Below are 14,579 nucleotides of genomic sequence, written 5' to 3'. Positions count from 1 at the left end.
TGCACTGATCTAAGGACATATTTGGCTGCATGGTAAATTCTATATGGCTGGTTCTAGGTTGTTTAAATAAATTCTCTTTCTTTTCATGAGATCATGATTTTGACCAAATTAATGTAAAATTGTTAGTAAGTGTAGAGTTATTCCAGTTTTACACTATACAATATAACTCACCTATATCAGGTAGGTTGATGCACAGCTCTCGGGACAGTTGAAGATAAGTTCTACCCAAACTGTACACATTCACCTGAAATATCTCTGTCCAGTTAAAATCTTAAAACAGTTTTCACAAGCAAATGCAGCACTTCAGGACTCCCACTCATAATTTCACTAAGAATATAAATTTAGAGAAATGGCCCTACCATATGAAAGGAGAACAAAAGCTTTTTGTAAAACTCTGTGTTAACAGCTTATGTAATTTTCACTGGTTTCAGTCTCAAATATGCCCTGATCTTTGACCAAATGACCTTAAAAACATAGGGATCATCTAATGAAGAAAATACCATCTCTTTAAAGGAGCATAACATTCATATAAATTACTTGTTTAAAGAGTGACTTCTTCATTTGAATTTGAAACTAAATGTGTCTGTAGGACACAGGGTGTGCCCCCACTGGTACATTTGTCACAATTAAGGGCAATAATTCAAATGTTTGCAGTCTTAAGGGGGTATAGCCTCAACAAACATTCTATATAAAGGTTTCATGATTCTAGGCCGTATACTTTTTGAGCTATGAACATCAGAAACAACTAGAGCTGTTTATCTGTTCCAGGTCCTTGTGACCTTGACCTACTGACCTAAAAGTCGAACTTGACCCTTATTTTATGATGTTAGACCTGTGTACCAAAATTTATGATCCTAGGCTAAAGCATTTTCAAGTTATCATCCGGAAACCGTTTAACTGTTTCGGGTCATTGTGACCTTGACCTTTGACCTACTGAACTCGAAAGTCCAACATGACCTGTACTTTATGATGTTATACCTGTGTACCAAAATTTATGATCCTAGGCCCAAACATTCTCAAGTTATCATCCGGAAACCGTGTAACTGTTCTGGGTCATTGTGACCTCGACATTTGACCTACTGACCTCAAAGTCGAACCTGACCTGTATTTTATGATGTTATACCTGTGTATTAGAAATTATTTAAATCCGTCAAGCCTTCCATGAGTTATCACCCGGAAACCATGAAAACCAACAGGCAGACCGACCTATATACCCCCCAAACTTTGTTTGTGGGGGTATAAAAAATTCATCATTTTTGCAATTTCAAGGGCTGTAACTCTGTAATTAACAATAAAATCTCAAGAAGAATGCCAAGTGTGCAAGGTCACATCATGATAAAGACTCATGCAAGGTTTCATGAATTTACATCAAATACTTTCTGAGCTAGGCATGTCATTATGTGAAAATGTGCATTTTTATCAGGGGCCATAACTCTTGAAATAGGGGGCAGAGCCAGATGAAAAATAGGAGGCGCATCATAAACTTATTTTGGACAAGTCCAAATCTATATGCCCCCCCATGAGATTTCGTTATGTTGCATTGGCATGCATCCGGTTTATGTAGCATATTTTGTTTTGTCCTACTGGCAAGCGCGCCAATGCACCAAAACAAAACTTTGAAAGTTTTACGTGTCATTTTGCCGCATTGACTAATGACGAAATAACCAAACATAGAACGCGACAAAACAGATCATTTTATTTTGTGCCAACACATGCTCCATCTGACAACAAAAGCTCTGTGTTGGTGCACACAAAGATGAAATGATATGTTTGCTTCTTTCACCATGGCATGCACATCATTAGCAAAGATTTCTGGTATGTTGGCATGCACGCCAAAACAACACAATAACTTTCAAAATTTTGCTTTGGTGCAGGCGCCGAGACAACACAAAGAAAAGTGCCACAAATGCCTCGCATTCTTCATGTGAGGAAGCCATCCAGCTGGTCTACGGAAGGTCGGTAGTATCTACACTGGTGCCCGCTCGTTATTAAGTAATGCATGATGGGGCACCTGGGGTCTTCCTCTACCAGCAGCTGGAAAGTCACCATATGACCTATAATTGTGTCTGTGTGATGTTAAACCACACAAAAACAAAAGCCTCGCACCAGCCAACACGACATAACAAAATGTCCTAAATCAGCCACCATATGCAAGTAACAAACAAATCAATACACAATTTTCAATGCTACCAATATTTATACTGACTTACCTGCAAAGCATCACTGAAGTCTAGAAGCATATCTATAAAGATGTTAAAGATTAAACTGCATACCAATACCAGTCTGCTGTATGTTTTAATGTTTGCACAATGTAATTCTGTCCATTATATACTGTGAAATCATTAATATTCGTGGGGGACTAATTTTCGTGGATTTCATGGTTGAGTTAATCCACGAAATTTAATCCCAACGAACAAGAAGAATTCCCATTCATTTTATGTTCAAAAGTTGATATCCTCGAATTCATATCCCCACGAAATTACAGTTTTGACCAAAACCATGAAATTTAATGATTTTACAGTAGTGGCCCAAAGTTGTTCACCTGACCTTGACTCATATGACCTTTAATATAATTATGTATGACACAACGAAAACATGAATGGTGTTTACAAACGGACAATCCAACTATACCAATAGCTCACCCTGAACCTTTGGTTCAGATTAACTATAAATAAAGCTGTCTAATGATAGAATGCTCAACTAACTGAGACACTTCCACAGGAATTATTATTACAAGTGAAACATTTCTAACTGAAAATGGGGCACAACTTTGCGAAAATGTAAGCCAGAGTTATGAAACCTGCCGAGTGTGGTCATCTCATGCTGTGAAAGATGTGTAGAGTCTGAAATATTTGGTCACGACTTAGTTATTCCTGAGAAACAGGCTTTCATGCAAAACTTTCACAAAAAGTTTTGAAAGGCTGAGTAATTTCTAAGGAACCTGCTTTACATGCAAGACTTTACACATTCGTGTTGATGCTCTCTGTAAGGGAGCGTGCAGTAACTCCAAGTTGAGCTACAAAGGCAGCCAAACCAACACCAAAAGTTACCTATGACACAAATATAGTAACTGTTAGTTTCGCAACATTTTTTTATGTTCCTAAACTGTACAAGAAGGGTAAAAATCTTGATGTTTTTAAAGGGATATTAGATCCAAATTTCATATTTAAAAACATGACCAATTTTTTCATATAGTTTATGTAAACATAAAATTAGCAAGTTTATTGTAACTGTATTTAATGACTATTTATTAAAGTAGTACAAACCTTATACATGTATAGATAAACACAGTAGAAATGTATCGCTAAAAAAAACTGACCATTACTGCATGACATTTAATTATGAATGTAGCTCTATATGCAAACTTAATTTATATATTTAGTACAGTTTAATATATTTAATGAGGATTTTATACATTTGAAGTAAATACCTAAAGATAAGATATTTTAGTGGAAGATGGCCACTGGATATTTTTAATGCTTAGGTACAAATACTTGTCTGGCCAAACTGTATAAGGATACGTGGTGTTCTCTCTGACCGACAGACTAAATACAAACATGCTGCTATCACATGTGTTGTTTTCCTTCCTCTTGTCATACGCTTAGACACAGCCATTTTGAAGAAATTAAATGCTGTATCAACACAATGCTGGTTCAAATTCATTTGACTGGCAAGTTGTTGTATCCGTTTCTTACCTGTAAATACATACACATTTGCTACAAATTAGTAAACAGTTATAAGTGTTTTACACACTGCTAAAAAAAATTTTGTTACATATGGCAGTCAGTCATATCTATGCAGTAAACACAATAGTGTCACTGGTTTTCGTAATAGTTATAAAGAAACTTACAACGTCCTTCCACCATGTACCTTACAGAAATGGAGGACACATCATGCTAGACATTGTGTAACAGTTAGAACAGTGTCCAGCACAAGGATCAATATATATTCCCCAAGCTGAAGGATCCAGGCGGCAAGTTTGCAAACTCAAGGATCTGTTGTTGCATTTTTTTCAAGTTCAATGACCCAAATGGCAAACCGAATCCAAATGGCAAAGTTGCCAAGTTAAATGATCCAACTGATGAAACTGCCAAGTCAAAGAATCCAAAATTGCCAGGTCAAATGATCCAACTGGCAAACTTGCCAAGCCCAAGGATCAAAATGGCAAACTGGATTTTTGAGTTCTCCATGCAAAGTTGTGAAGAATATATGACTACTGACAGGATTTTTTCAACATTCAGATTTATCTGTAATAATGAATCATCCAAAATCTGTGATCTTGGAAAGATTCTTCCAAGCACCATTGCATTTTTTGGCGTCAAGGTGCTATTTCGGAAAATTTCTTACGATCTTTTTCATTTTTTTACAATGAGAGCTATTTAAGACACGTGTTTAACATTTCCGTACCATTCTGCAGGGTGACCGTCCTTGATTCTTTTTGCATTCCATGAGGAAATGTTCCACCAATAGAGAATGATTTACCAGGTCCTGCAAAAAAATATTTTGAAATACGTACAAACCAACTTTGTATAAATTACTTTCAACTCTGACCAGATATACTGTATATAGAGGGAAGTTTACAGTGATGTTCTCAGATGGAAATAAATTCATTTATTGTCCAAATCTTTTTTACTAGCAAGTTTACTTAAATTCTACATGACTTATCAGTCCATCTGAGGAAGAACTTTAGCCAATAATCTTTTCATTTGTAAATTTCCTGAAAAATACTGCAAAGGTAGTTCTGCAAGTTCAAATCAAACCTTCTTCTACAATGCAGAATTTGGTTAAACCCCGATTTTTTAAAACTTCAGAATATACTTAGAAAATTCGGCAAATAAAAAACATAGGGTAACAATGTGTGTTTGATTTTTGCTAGACTGACTTGAAAACTTGCATATGAACCTCGCACAAGTTTTTCTAATGGGAGTCTATGGGAAAATAACAATTATGATGACATTTTCGCGAATGGAAATATTTCTATTATATAGATTTTAATAAAAAAGTCTTAAATAAACATATGGTCTATAATGTGAGGAAATGAAATGTATAGGTCTGTGTGTTTGTTTTTGAGATATCTGCCCATGCATGATTAAAGAGATCTGCACATTACACCCTGATTTTAAGACATTATTTCGAACTTTTTAATGCGTCAGACGTTTTAATATCATATTTATCTTTTAAAATATAGTACCATTGCCGTTTAGATAAATTGACTTACTGACTGCAATTTATTCATAAAACGATTTTCATTTCCGTATGTGGAGTCCAGGCTTTATTCTGTTTTCCCAATAAACGATGTTACTCCATTACTTGCAGTTTATCCAACATGCAGAAGTACCTTACTTTACCCTTAACACATGACTGGCAGTTTGTTACTTACCATCTGAGGAAACAAACTGTCCAATGAGAGAAGATCCTCCACCAGAGTTTTCCTGGAACTGGACCTCTGACACAATGATCTGATCCTCGAGCACAGACCCACAACCTGTACATACTGCATCTCCTCGTGTTGAGTCAATATCAATGTCAGTGCAGCCGCACTGATTGCACATGCGACTTGACATCTTCTACCACAAACTACTTTTGCTGAAAATATGGTGTAACTCAAGTTTATAAGAATATGTAATAAATAAGATTTAAACTGGTTTAAAGTAGTCTATTTGTTGGTTGTGTCATACAGACATTGAGAAAACATTTTGAAGGGCAATGTCTTATTTCTATGACAAATAACAAGTTGCATTTTCATCCACAGACATGCGCAATTAGAAGTTTGTTGGGAACGAATAAATGTCCACTTCAGAGCAAAACAGCATGAAGCCTTTTTTTTTTGATAATACTGTCATGTAATGATGCTGACACCATGCCATTATTTATGTCATTTTAACATTATAGAATTCATTATAATTCTCTGTTTTACATTCAGTAAACATGCATATCATGAGTGTCACCATGATGAATTTATTCATTCAGAACATTAAATTTTATTTTACGATGACCTCATACTGAATTTGCTAAAATGAAAGTTGCATTTCAACACACATCTGAACTGGAACAAGACTCGCCGCAGCTATCCACAAGACAGGCTATTCAACATTTTTTCAGTCGAACAAGGGCGATAATTTGGCAAGACCTGCGTAGCCCAATTATTTTATTACAATTCAAAATTACTACGTTCAAACTGAATTTTTATAATGGCCTTGATAAAAACTTGTATGTAAAACTTCAATTTCTTCAACTGCCCCCACTGGTACATTTCTCACAAATAAGGGGCAATAATTCAAATGTTTGCAGTCTTAAATGGGTATAGCCTCAACAAACATTTTATATAAAGGATTCATTATTTTAGGCCATATACTTTTTGAGCTATGAGCATCGCAAACAAAAAAAAACAACACTATTTTGGCTATTTCAAGGGCCATAACTCTGTAATGAGTGCAAAATTCTCAAGAAGAATGCCAAGTGTGCAAGGTCACATCATGATAAAGACTCATGTAAGGTTTCATGAATTTACATCAAATACTTTTTGAACTAGGCACATCATTAGGAGAAAATGTGCATTTTTGACTATTCCAGAGGCCATAACTTTAAAAATAGGGGTGGAGCCAGCCAAAAAATAAGAGGTGTGCAAGTTTATATGCAAGTTTTCATCAATTTATATCAAATAATTTTTGAGCTAGATGCATCACAAGGTGAAAATGTGCATTTTTACTATTTCCGGGGCCATAAGTCTTGAAATACGGGGCGGAGGCAGACGAAAAATAAGAGATGCGCAAGTTCACATCACGATAAAAGATTCATGAAAGGTTTCATCAATTTATACCAAATATTTTTTTAGCTAGGTACGTCACGCACTTTGGACGGACGGACAAGACCGAATCTATATATATGCCCCCACCATTCATTGAGGGGGGGAGCACAAAAAGCTCAATACAGGGAGGTCAGAGAGGTCTCCAACTGGAAATTTTTGAAAAATAGGTATGAAATTGTGGCCTCAGGGGCATTTACTGGGTACTCCCCTCATTTTAGGAGGTTCAGGGGGCTCTCCCCCTAGACATTTTTTAAATACAGGTATGAAATGTGAAATGGTGATCTCTGGTGCATTTTTAGGACAACGTTTTTATGTAGTGGAGGTGTTACTCCTCTCCTGATGGGAGGGGGAGGGCGGCTCTCCCACTGGAAAAATTTTAAATATAGGTATGAAATGGTGGCCTCTGGGTTTATAAATTTTGAGAGAACATTATTGCCAAAATAGTTGGATGCATCTTTGATAAGTATACTTTATACGTCACTTCTCAGCCAACTGGGGGGCACAAACCCCCTCAGCCCTGCCCTGGATCCGGGCCTGACGTATTTAATGTTTAAAGTTGTACAGACGCGTAAGTCTATTTCAATGATCTTTGTTTTATGAGTTTTTTATGGATGTTTCATGCAAAAAAAAAATCATTTAAAGGAACAGACCCTGTAGCAGGTGAATTTCCGTGCATAAAAATGACACCTAAGTTAGGTGTAAAGGTCTGACAATAAAAAAAAAAACATCTGTCTATAAAATGTATTACACCTGAATGCCAAAAAATTTGGCAAATGAACTTGACTAGGCTTTTAAAACCAATTCAGTTTAAGACAGTTTAATACAAAAATTACTAATTTGATTTCTTTCAATTCGCTGTGGTTTAAAAAAACTGGATACAAGGTAACTTTACTGCTTTTTTTTGCAATTCATTAATATGACAGATACCAATCTCCTTCCATACCTAGCTTCTGTGCAAGGAACAAGATACAGGAAAATTGATCTAACATTGCATAAGTGTTATATATAACATTGTCCAACAAACAAAAGTAAATAATCTCAAAAGAACAAAACAAAAACATAAAGTAGAAAAAATTACTGATGAAAAAAAAATGTGATGTGCCCTCATGTGGGTTTTGAACTCACACCCATGAAACATCTGTTTTCAAAATCAAAAAATATGCAAGTATCTAAACCACTGCACCACTGTTCCAAATTACTGCCTGACGAGAAATTTTATGTGTAATTATCGATGTTAGTACCAATGTCATATGTACACGTGTTCCCTATGGTAGTCCGCTGTCACAAAAACTCTACAAATATAGTCTAATCGTGGAATTGTCAATTGTGCCAGGACAGTCTGGCATGCTGGACCCCGTGGAAAGTCATGAAGTTTTAACAGTAACATAATTTATGTCCAATTTACAGTGAAATATGACAGTCATAATAATCATGTAAACATGTATACGATTACCTTTCTTGAACACTGCGAGAAACCTTGCTAATATACTGAAAAATTGTTTAACCCACTAGAATGTGATGAAAGCGACAGCAACACATCTCATGCGCATGCGCAAAGTTTATATACACATTACTTCCGGAAGTAGTGAGACATCGTCTAGAAAACTGAATTTTTGGTAATTTCTTTGATTATCGGTTCTATTCATGTCCAGAAAAGTTGTAAACATGATAAACAACTAAGAGTTCATGTAGAAAACTACTGCTGTTTAGTTTATATTGATACTTTATTGAATAACTCCCCATCTATAGGAAGGAATAAGTTGATTTTTTTGAAGGGAGACAATCGTCGGCTAGACTTTAGAATCTGTCCGTAGCTATTCTCGTTATTTGGGCATTCTTTTATTTATCGATGTGGTAGCATATATTTTCCTCGCCAGGTTTAGAAAATGCGGGGGGTGTGGGGGGCAGCAGCCCCCCAATTATGAATTATACAAACTAAAAAAGCCTTACCTTTATTTAAACCATACAGGTACTGGATATTGCAAATTATGCAGATTTTACCTACGGACAGATTCTAAAAGTGCTCCGACACTTTCATGCGCATCAAGCCACAAAGATTGTTAGTAGAAGATAAAAGAGAAAGGGAAATAAAAGTGAAAGGAAAATTTGTTAATAATTTAAAAGATAAAAACCATGGTGAAGAGCAAGGTTAGATGCTCAGATCTTCGTAGAAACTGTGCAGAATGTTGTCAATGAAGTTTGCACTGCTAACATTGTCTGGTCTTACTTATTTGGCATATATCGGGATGACTTATCTTATGATTTGTTATTGGTAGTGTCGAGCCGTCCGGTAACCGGACGCCTAGCCTGATGCAGTCCTTTCTAGGCGTCTGGTTACCGGACGTCTAGAAAATCAATAGAAAATCCTTGGGGATTTTCTAGCTGTCCTTTAATAGATTTTCTAATGAATAAGTAACAGGGCTTTTAATAATACCTGCTATTAATTTACCAAAGATAACGGTACAATTATCTGCAAACAAAATTTTTTGTGAATACATACTAAAGATTTACTTTTATTGTCTCAAATAAATCACTGCATTATTCAGCCGATAAAATGAAAGTTTGCCGAAATCAGTAATGGCGAGATTGCCGTGACGTCACTCATTTAAATTTGTTCATCTGGGGTGGGCAAAACAATGTTTTTATGAGATCAGAATTTTTTAAATTATAAAAACTTTTTCACTGGATTTTCAAAATTAAAACAGTTTTGAAATACTTATACAATTTTCATATTTTAGTATTCAAAGATTTTTTTAAATGAATAACTGTTTTGAATGACATTTAATTTCAATAGCAGTGTGATGTTCAAAACTTTTAGAAAAACAGTAGTTAACACATGGTTAAGCGTTCATAATTAATCCATTTTATTTCGAAAAAATAGTCAAAATTAATTAATGAATTGCTTGTTTATAAGCTTTCCATTCATCAAAAAATTTATTTATAAATTTGTGTTATAAGAATTAAAGTTTGGACCGTTAGAAAAACATCACTTTTTACAAAATAACATGGACGTTTGGCGATCAATGTTATATCATTTCTAAAAATAGAATATCAGTGATTTTGTATACAAACATGATCCCATTCGTTTTGTCGACTGAAAAATGAGTAATCTATTCGAGACGATGAAAAATATACTTTAGTATGTATTCACGCAATATTTTGTTTACAATTACAGATATTAAGTATTGATATCTTAAGTACATAACAGTTAAAACTATATAAAATCATTACTTATTCATGAAGAAATCAATTACCAGACGGCTAGAAAATCCCCTGAGGATTTGTGTTACCAGACGGCTAGAACGCAGGCTAGGCGTTCAGTTACCGGATGGCTAGACACTTCCTTTGTTATTTTATCCTAAGCCTTACCCATATCTGCATTTTACTGTTGGGAAAGGGATGACATTAAAAAAGTCATAAAATACTGGTCAAACTTACTTGCTCTACTTCTTCTTGCCGTTCGCAACTACACTGTCAGACCAGTAGCCTCGATGAAACTTATGGTTTGCCACAGATCCTCATTGCCTCCATACAGTTTCTAGTGGATTGAGGTATCTATCGGCCAAGTTGCAGCTCGCTCCTGGTCATGCCTTTTACATCTCTGAAGCATATGCTCCGCAGTCTGATCTTTTTCACCACATGGACAAGTTGGCGATGATGCCAGTCTGTATTTCTTGTACACGTGAGCATTGAGCTTGTTGTGCCCTGAGCAGAGCCTGACCATCACTTGCTCTAATAATAAACTGTACAGTAGTTCTTTGCAAACTCTGATTTTGTAAAACTATAATATGAGGTTATTTAACACTGTTGACTACAATACTGAATTCTGTTGGACGAGTGCACAACAATAGTAACCCATCTATAATCAAAATAATTTGCCGGTCAGATTGTTTTATATTTGTGACGGGAAATTTCCTCCACTAATTTGGTCTTTCGAGTGTTTGATGAGAGTGATCGAGATATTGCCCAGTATGGAAAAAATGAAATTATGGCTTTTCTGGAGTGTAGGTTTTGGATATTGTTATATATACACTTAGAAGGCCGTGAATACATTTAAATTACACAAATTAAATTTATATAGGTATGAAATAATGGTTTTTGTATGTACACCGGTATTGAGTAAAAATGTAAATAATGGATTCTGTATCTAGGAATCATTGGAATGAATGAGTGACAGTCCATCTTAATCATAATACTAATTAACAGCAAATTCTAATGACTTTGTGTGATGCAGGAAGGTATTTAGTTTATAATTGTAATTTCCTATGGATTGAAATCGTCTTGAAACTTGTAAAAAATTTTAGTAAAATTTGGACAAAGCTCGCTATGTTCGCAATTCACCAGCTGCTAAAAGATATAAAAGATTTGGTGTAACTTACATTTCACTGGTACTGCTTGTTAGTATGTTCATACTCAAAAAACACGTCATAGAAATTTGGGCAGTTTTGACTTTTTAAAAATGTTGGAAATTTTAGGTTATATTTTTTAGCTTGACTATTCGAAGAATAAGTAGAGCATCCTACTCACCACGGCGTCGGCGTCACACCTTGGTTAAGTTTTTCATACCAGTCCACTTTTTATATGCCCGAAGGGACGTATTATGTTATTACGCTGGTGTCCGTCTGTCTGTCCGTCCGTCTGTCCATTAGCAATTTCGTGTCCGCTCTGTAACTCTTGAACCCCTTGAAGGATTTCAAGGAAACTTTACACAAATGTTCACCACACCGAGACGATGTGCAGAGCACATGTTTTGGATGTCTCACTTCAAGGTCAAGGTCACACTTAGGAGTCAAAGGTCATATCAGTTTGTTTCGTGTCCGCTTTGTAACTCTTGAACCCCTTGAAGGATTTCAAAGTAACTTGACACAAATGTTCACCACACCAAGACGACGTGCAGAACGCATGTTCCGGATGACTCGCTTCAAGGTCAAGGTCACACTTAGGGGTCAAAGGTCATATCATTTTGTTTCGTGTCCGCTCTGTAACGCTTGAACTGCTGGAAGGATTTCAAAGAAACTTGGCAGAAATGTTTACCACATTGTAACGATGTGCAGAGCGCATGTTCTGGATGACTCGCTTCAAGGTCAAGGACACACTTAAGGGTCAAAGGTCATATATGTCTTTGCTTTGTGTAAATTGCTCTGCATTGCAGTGTTCTTGTTTTTATTTGGCAGATCTCTTTTTTGTACTTACAATAATTTTTTTTTTGAATTACTTCCCTTTTATGTTCAGTCAGGGGTGTAACTGTTTCAAGTTATCGCAGTTTATAACCCATTTAAGTTATTGGTTAAACTTTTGTAACTTGTTTCAGTTATCATAAAATATTACAAAGCCCTCCTGTGCCAATTCTCATTTTGAATGAGACTAATGCAATTATTTCCTGAATCCTTGACCTTTTATCTTTCCAGCTATGCAGTAAACTTTTTTACGCAAGGCTGATAAAGTTTTACGCAAAAGCTTTAAAGCTATAAAACTCTTAATATCTCATTATTATCCCATTATGCTTATCAGGTCATGCTCAGACTAAAAGAGAATTTGATTAACCTCAGTTTGCTACTAATTTCACTTTAAAGGTCACTTTGTGAGAACAGCAAAAAGACTTTTTTTGAATAACTTACCTGAGTTAACTATATTTTATAACTAATACAGGTTATAAAATGCTTGAAAAAGTAACTGAAATAGGTTACATAACTTAAAACAGTTACACCCCTGACTGATGTTACTATAAATAGCTTATTTTGAAACTTTTTAGCTCACCTGTCACAAAGTGACAAGGTGAGCTTTTGTGATCGCGCGGTGTCCGTCGTCCGTCCGTGCGTCCGTCCGTGCGTCCGTCCGTCCGTCCGTAAACTTTTGCTTGTGACCACTCTAGAGGTCACATTTTTCATGGGATCTTTATGAAAGTTGGTCAGAATGTTTATCTTGATGATATCTAGGTCAAGTTCGAAACTGGGTCACGTGCCATCAAAAACTAGGTCAGTAGGTCTAAAAATAGAAAAACCTTGTGACCTCTCTAGAGGCCATATATTTCACAAGATCTTCATGAAAATTGGTCAGAATGTTCATCTTGATGATATCTAGGTCAAGTTCGAAACTGGGTCACGTGCCATCAAAAACTAGGTCAGTAGGTCTAAAAATAGAAAAACCTTGTGACCTCTCTGGAGGCCATATATTTCACAAGATCTTCATGAAAATTGGTCAGAACGTTTACCTTGATGATATCTAGGTCAAGTTCGAAACTGGGTCACGTGCCTTCAAAAACTAGGTCAGTAGGTCAAATAATAGAAAAACCTTGTGACCTCTCTAGAGGCCATATTTTTCATGGGATCTGTATGAAAGTTGGTCAGAATGTTCATCTTAATGATATCTAGGTCAAATTCGAAACTGGGTCATGTGCGGTCAAAAACTAGGTCAGTAGGTCTAAAAATAGAAAAACCTTGTGACCTCTCTAGAGGCCATATATTTCATGAGATCTTCATGAAAATTGGTCAGAATGTTCATCTTGATAATATCTAGGTCAAGTTCGAAACTGGGTCACGTGCCTTCAAAAACTAGGTCAGTAGGTCAAATAATAGAAAAACCTTGTGACCTCTCTAGAGGCCATATTTTTCATGGGATCTGTATGAAAGTTGGTCTGAATGTTCATCTTGATGATATCTAGGTCAAGTTCGAAAGTAGATAATGTGCCTTCAAAAACTAGGTCAGTAGGTCATATAATAGAAAAACCTTGTGACCTCTCTAAAGGCCATATTTTTCATGTTATCTGTATGAAAATTGGTCAGAATGTTCATCTTGATGATATCTAGGTCAGGTTCGAAACTGGGTCAACTGCGGTCAAAAACTAGGTCAGTAGGTCTAAAAATAGAAAAACCTTGTGACCTCTCTAGAGGCCATACTTGTGAATGGATCTTCATGAAAATTGGTCAGAATGTTCACCTTGATGATATCTAGTTTAAGTTTGAAACTGGGTCATGTGCCTTAAAAAACTAGGTCAGTAGTTCAAATAATAAAAAAAACCTTGTGACCTCTCTAGAGGCCATACTTTTCATGGGATCTGTATGAAAGTTTATCTGAATGTTCATCTTGATGATATCTAGGTCAAGTTTGAAACTGGGTCACGTGCGGTCAAAAACTAGGTCAGTAGGTCTAAAATTACGAAAATCTTTCGACCTCTCTAGAGGCCATATTTTTCAATGGATCTTCATGAAAATTGATCTGAATGTTCACCTTGATGAAATCTAGGTCAATTTCGAAACCGGGTCACGTGCGGTCAAAAACTAGGCCAGTAGGTATAAAAATAGAAAAACCTTGTGACCTCTCTAGAGGCCATATTTTTCATGAGATCTTCATGAAAATTAGTGAGAATATTCACCTTGATGATATCTAGGTAAAGTTCAAAACAGGGTCACGTACCTTCGAAAACTAGGTCAATAGGTCAAATAATAGAAAAACCTTGTTACCTCTCTAGAGACCATATTTTTCAATGGATCTTCATGAAAATTGGTCAGAATTTTTATCTTGATAATACCTAGGTCAAATTCAAAACTTGGTCACTATGTCAAATAATAGAAAAAACGAAGTCATACTCAAAACTGGGTCATGTGGGAAGAGGTGAGCGATTCAGGACCATCATGGTCCTCTTGTTTATTATTGGCCGTAGGGAAAAACCGAGACCACTTTTCTGTGGAACAACATGGATGGTACCTCCAATTTTAAGGTGTATTTTTACATACCTGTACCTGATAAGGATTTTTTTGTAGACTTTGAATTT

At 35.8% G+C, this 14,579-nt stretch overlaps 2 protein-coding genes across 3 annotated transcripts in view; one reads left to right on the top strand and one right to left on the bottom strand.

Moving 5' to 3' along the window:
• The window catches only part of LOC123536568 (transcription factor IIIB 90 kDa subunit-like), a 51,424-nt gene extending 43,059 nt beyond the window's left edge, over nucleotides 1-8,365 (bottom strand). The window contains exons 1-6 of one of the 2 annotated variants that reach the window (XM_053548751.1): nucleotides 8,262-8,365; nucleotides 5,381-5,586; nucleotides 4,408-4,488; nucleotides 3,522-3,695; nucleotides 2,211-2,242; nucleotides 172-244 (exon numbers count right to left, since the gene is read on the bottom strand). In XM_053548751.1, the coding sequence (XP_053404726.1) occupies nucleotides 172-244; nucleotides 2,211-2,242; nucleotides 3,522-3,695; nucleotides 4,408-4,488; nucleotides 5,381-5,564 (544 nt within the window). In that variant the 5' untranslated portion in view covers nucleotides 5,565-5,586; nucleotides 8,262-8,365. The remainder of the gene's footprint in view (nucleotides 1-171; nucleotides 245-2,210; nucleotides 2,243-3,521; nucleotides 3,696-4,407; nucleotides 4,489-5,380; nucleotides 5,587-8,261) is intronic. The other variant, XM_045319874.2, reaches the window with a different exon arrangement.
• Nucleotides 8,309-14,579, top strand: part of LOC123536583 (kelch-like protein 13) — a 28,024-nt gene continuing 21,753 nt past the window's right edge. Inside the window, exon 1 of the mRNA XM_045319899.2 lies at nucleotides 8,309-8,424. The gene's annotated coding sequence lies outside the window, so the exon portion shown is untranslated. The remainder of the gene's footprint in view (nucleotides 8,425-14,579) is intronic.

This window comes from Mercenaria mercenaria, chromosome 1, assembly GCF_021730395.1.
Source record: "Mercenaria mercenaria strain notata chromosome 1, MADL_Memer_1, whole genome shotgun sequence".
NCBI lineage: Eukaryota > Metazoa > Mollusca > Bivalvia > Venerida > Veneridae > Mercenaria > Mercenaria mercenaria.
The sequence above is the reverse complement of the archived record's forward strand: the minus strand, read 5'-3'. Positions and strand labels throughout refer to the sequence as shown.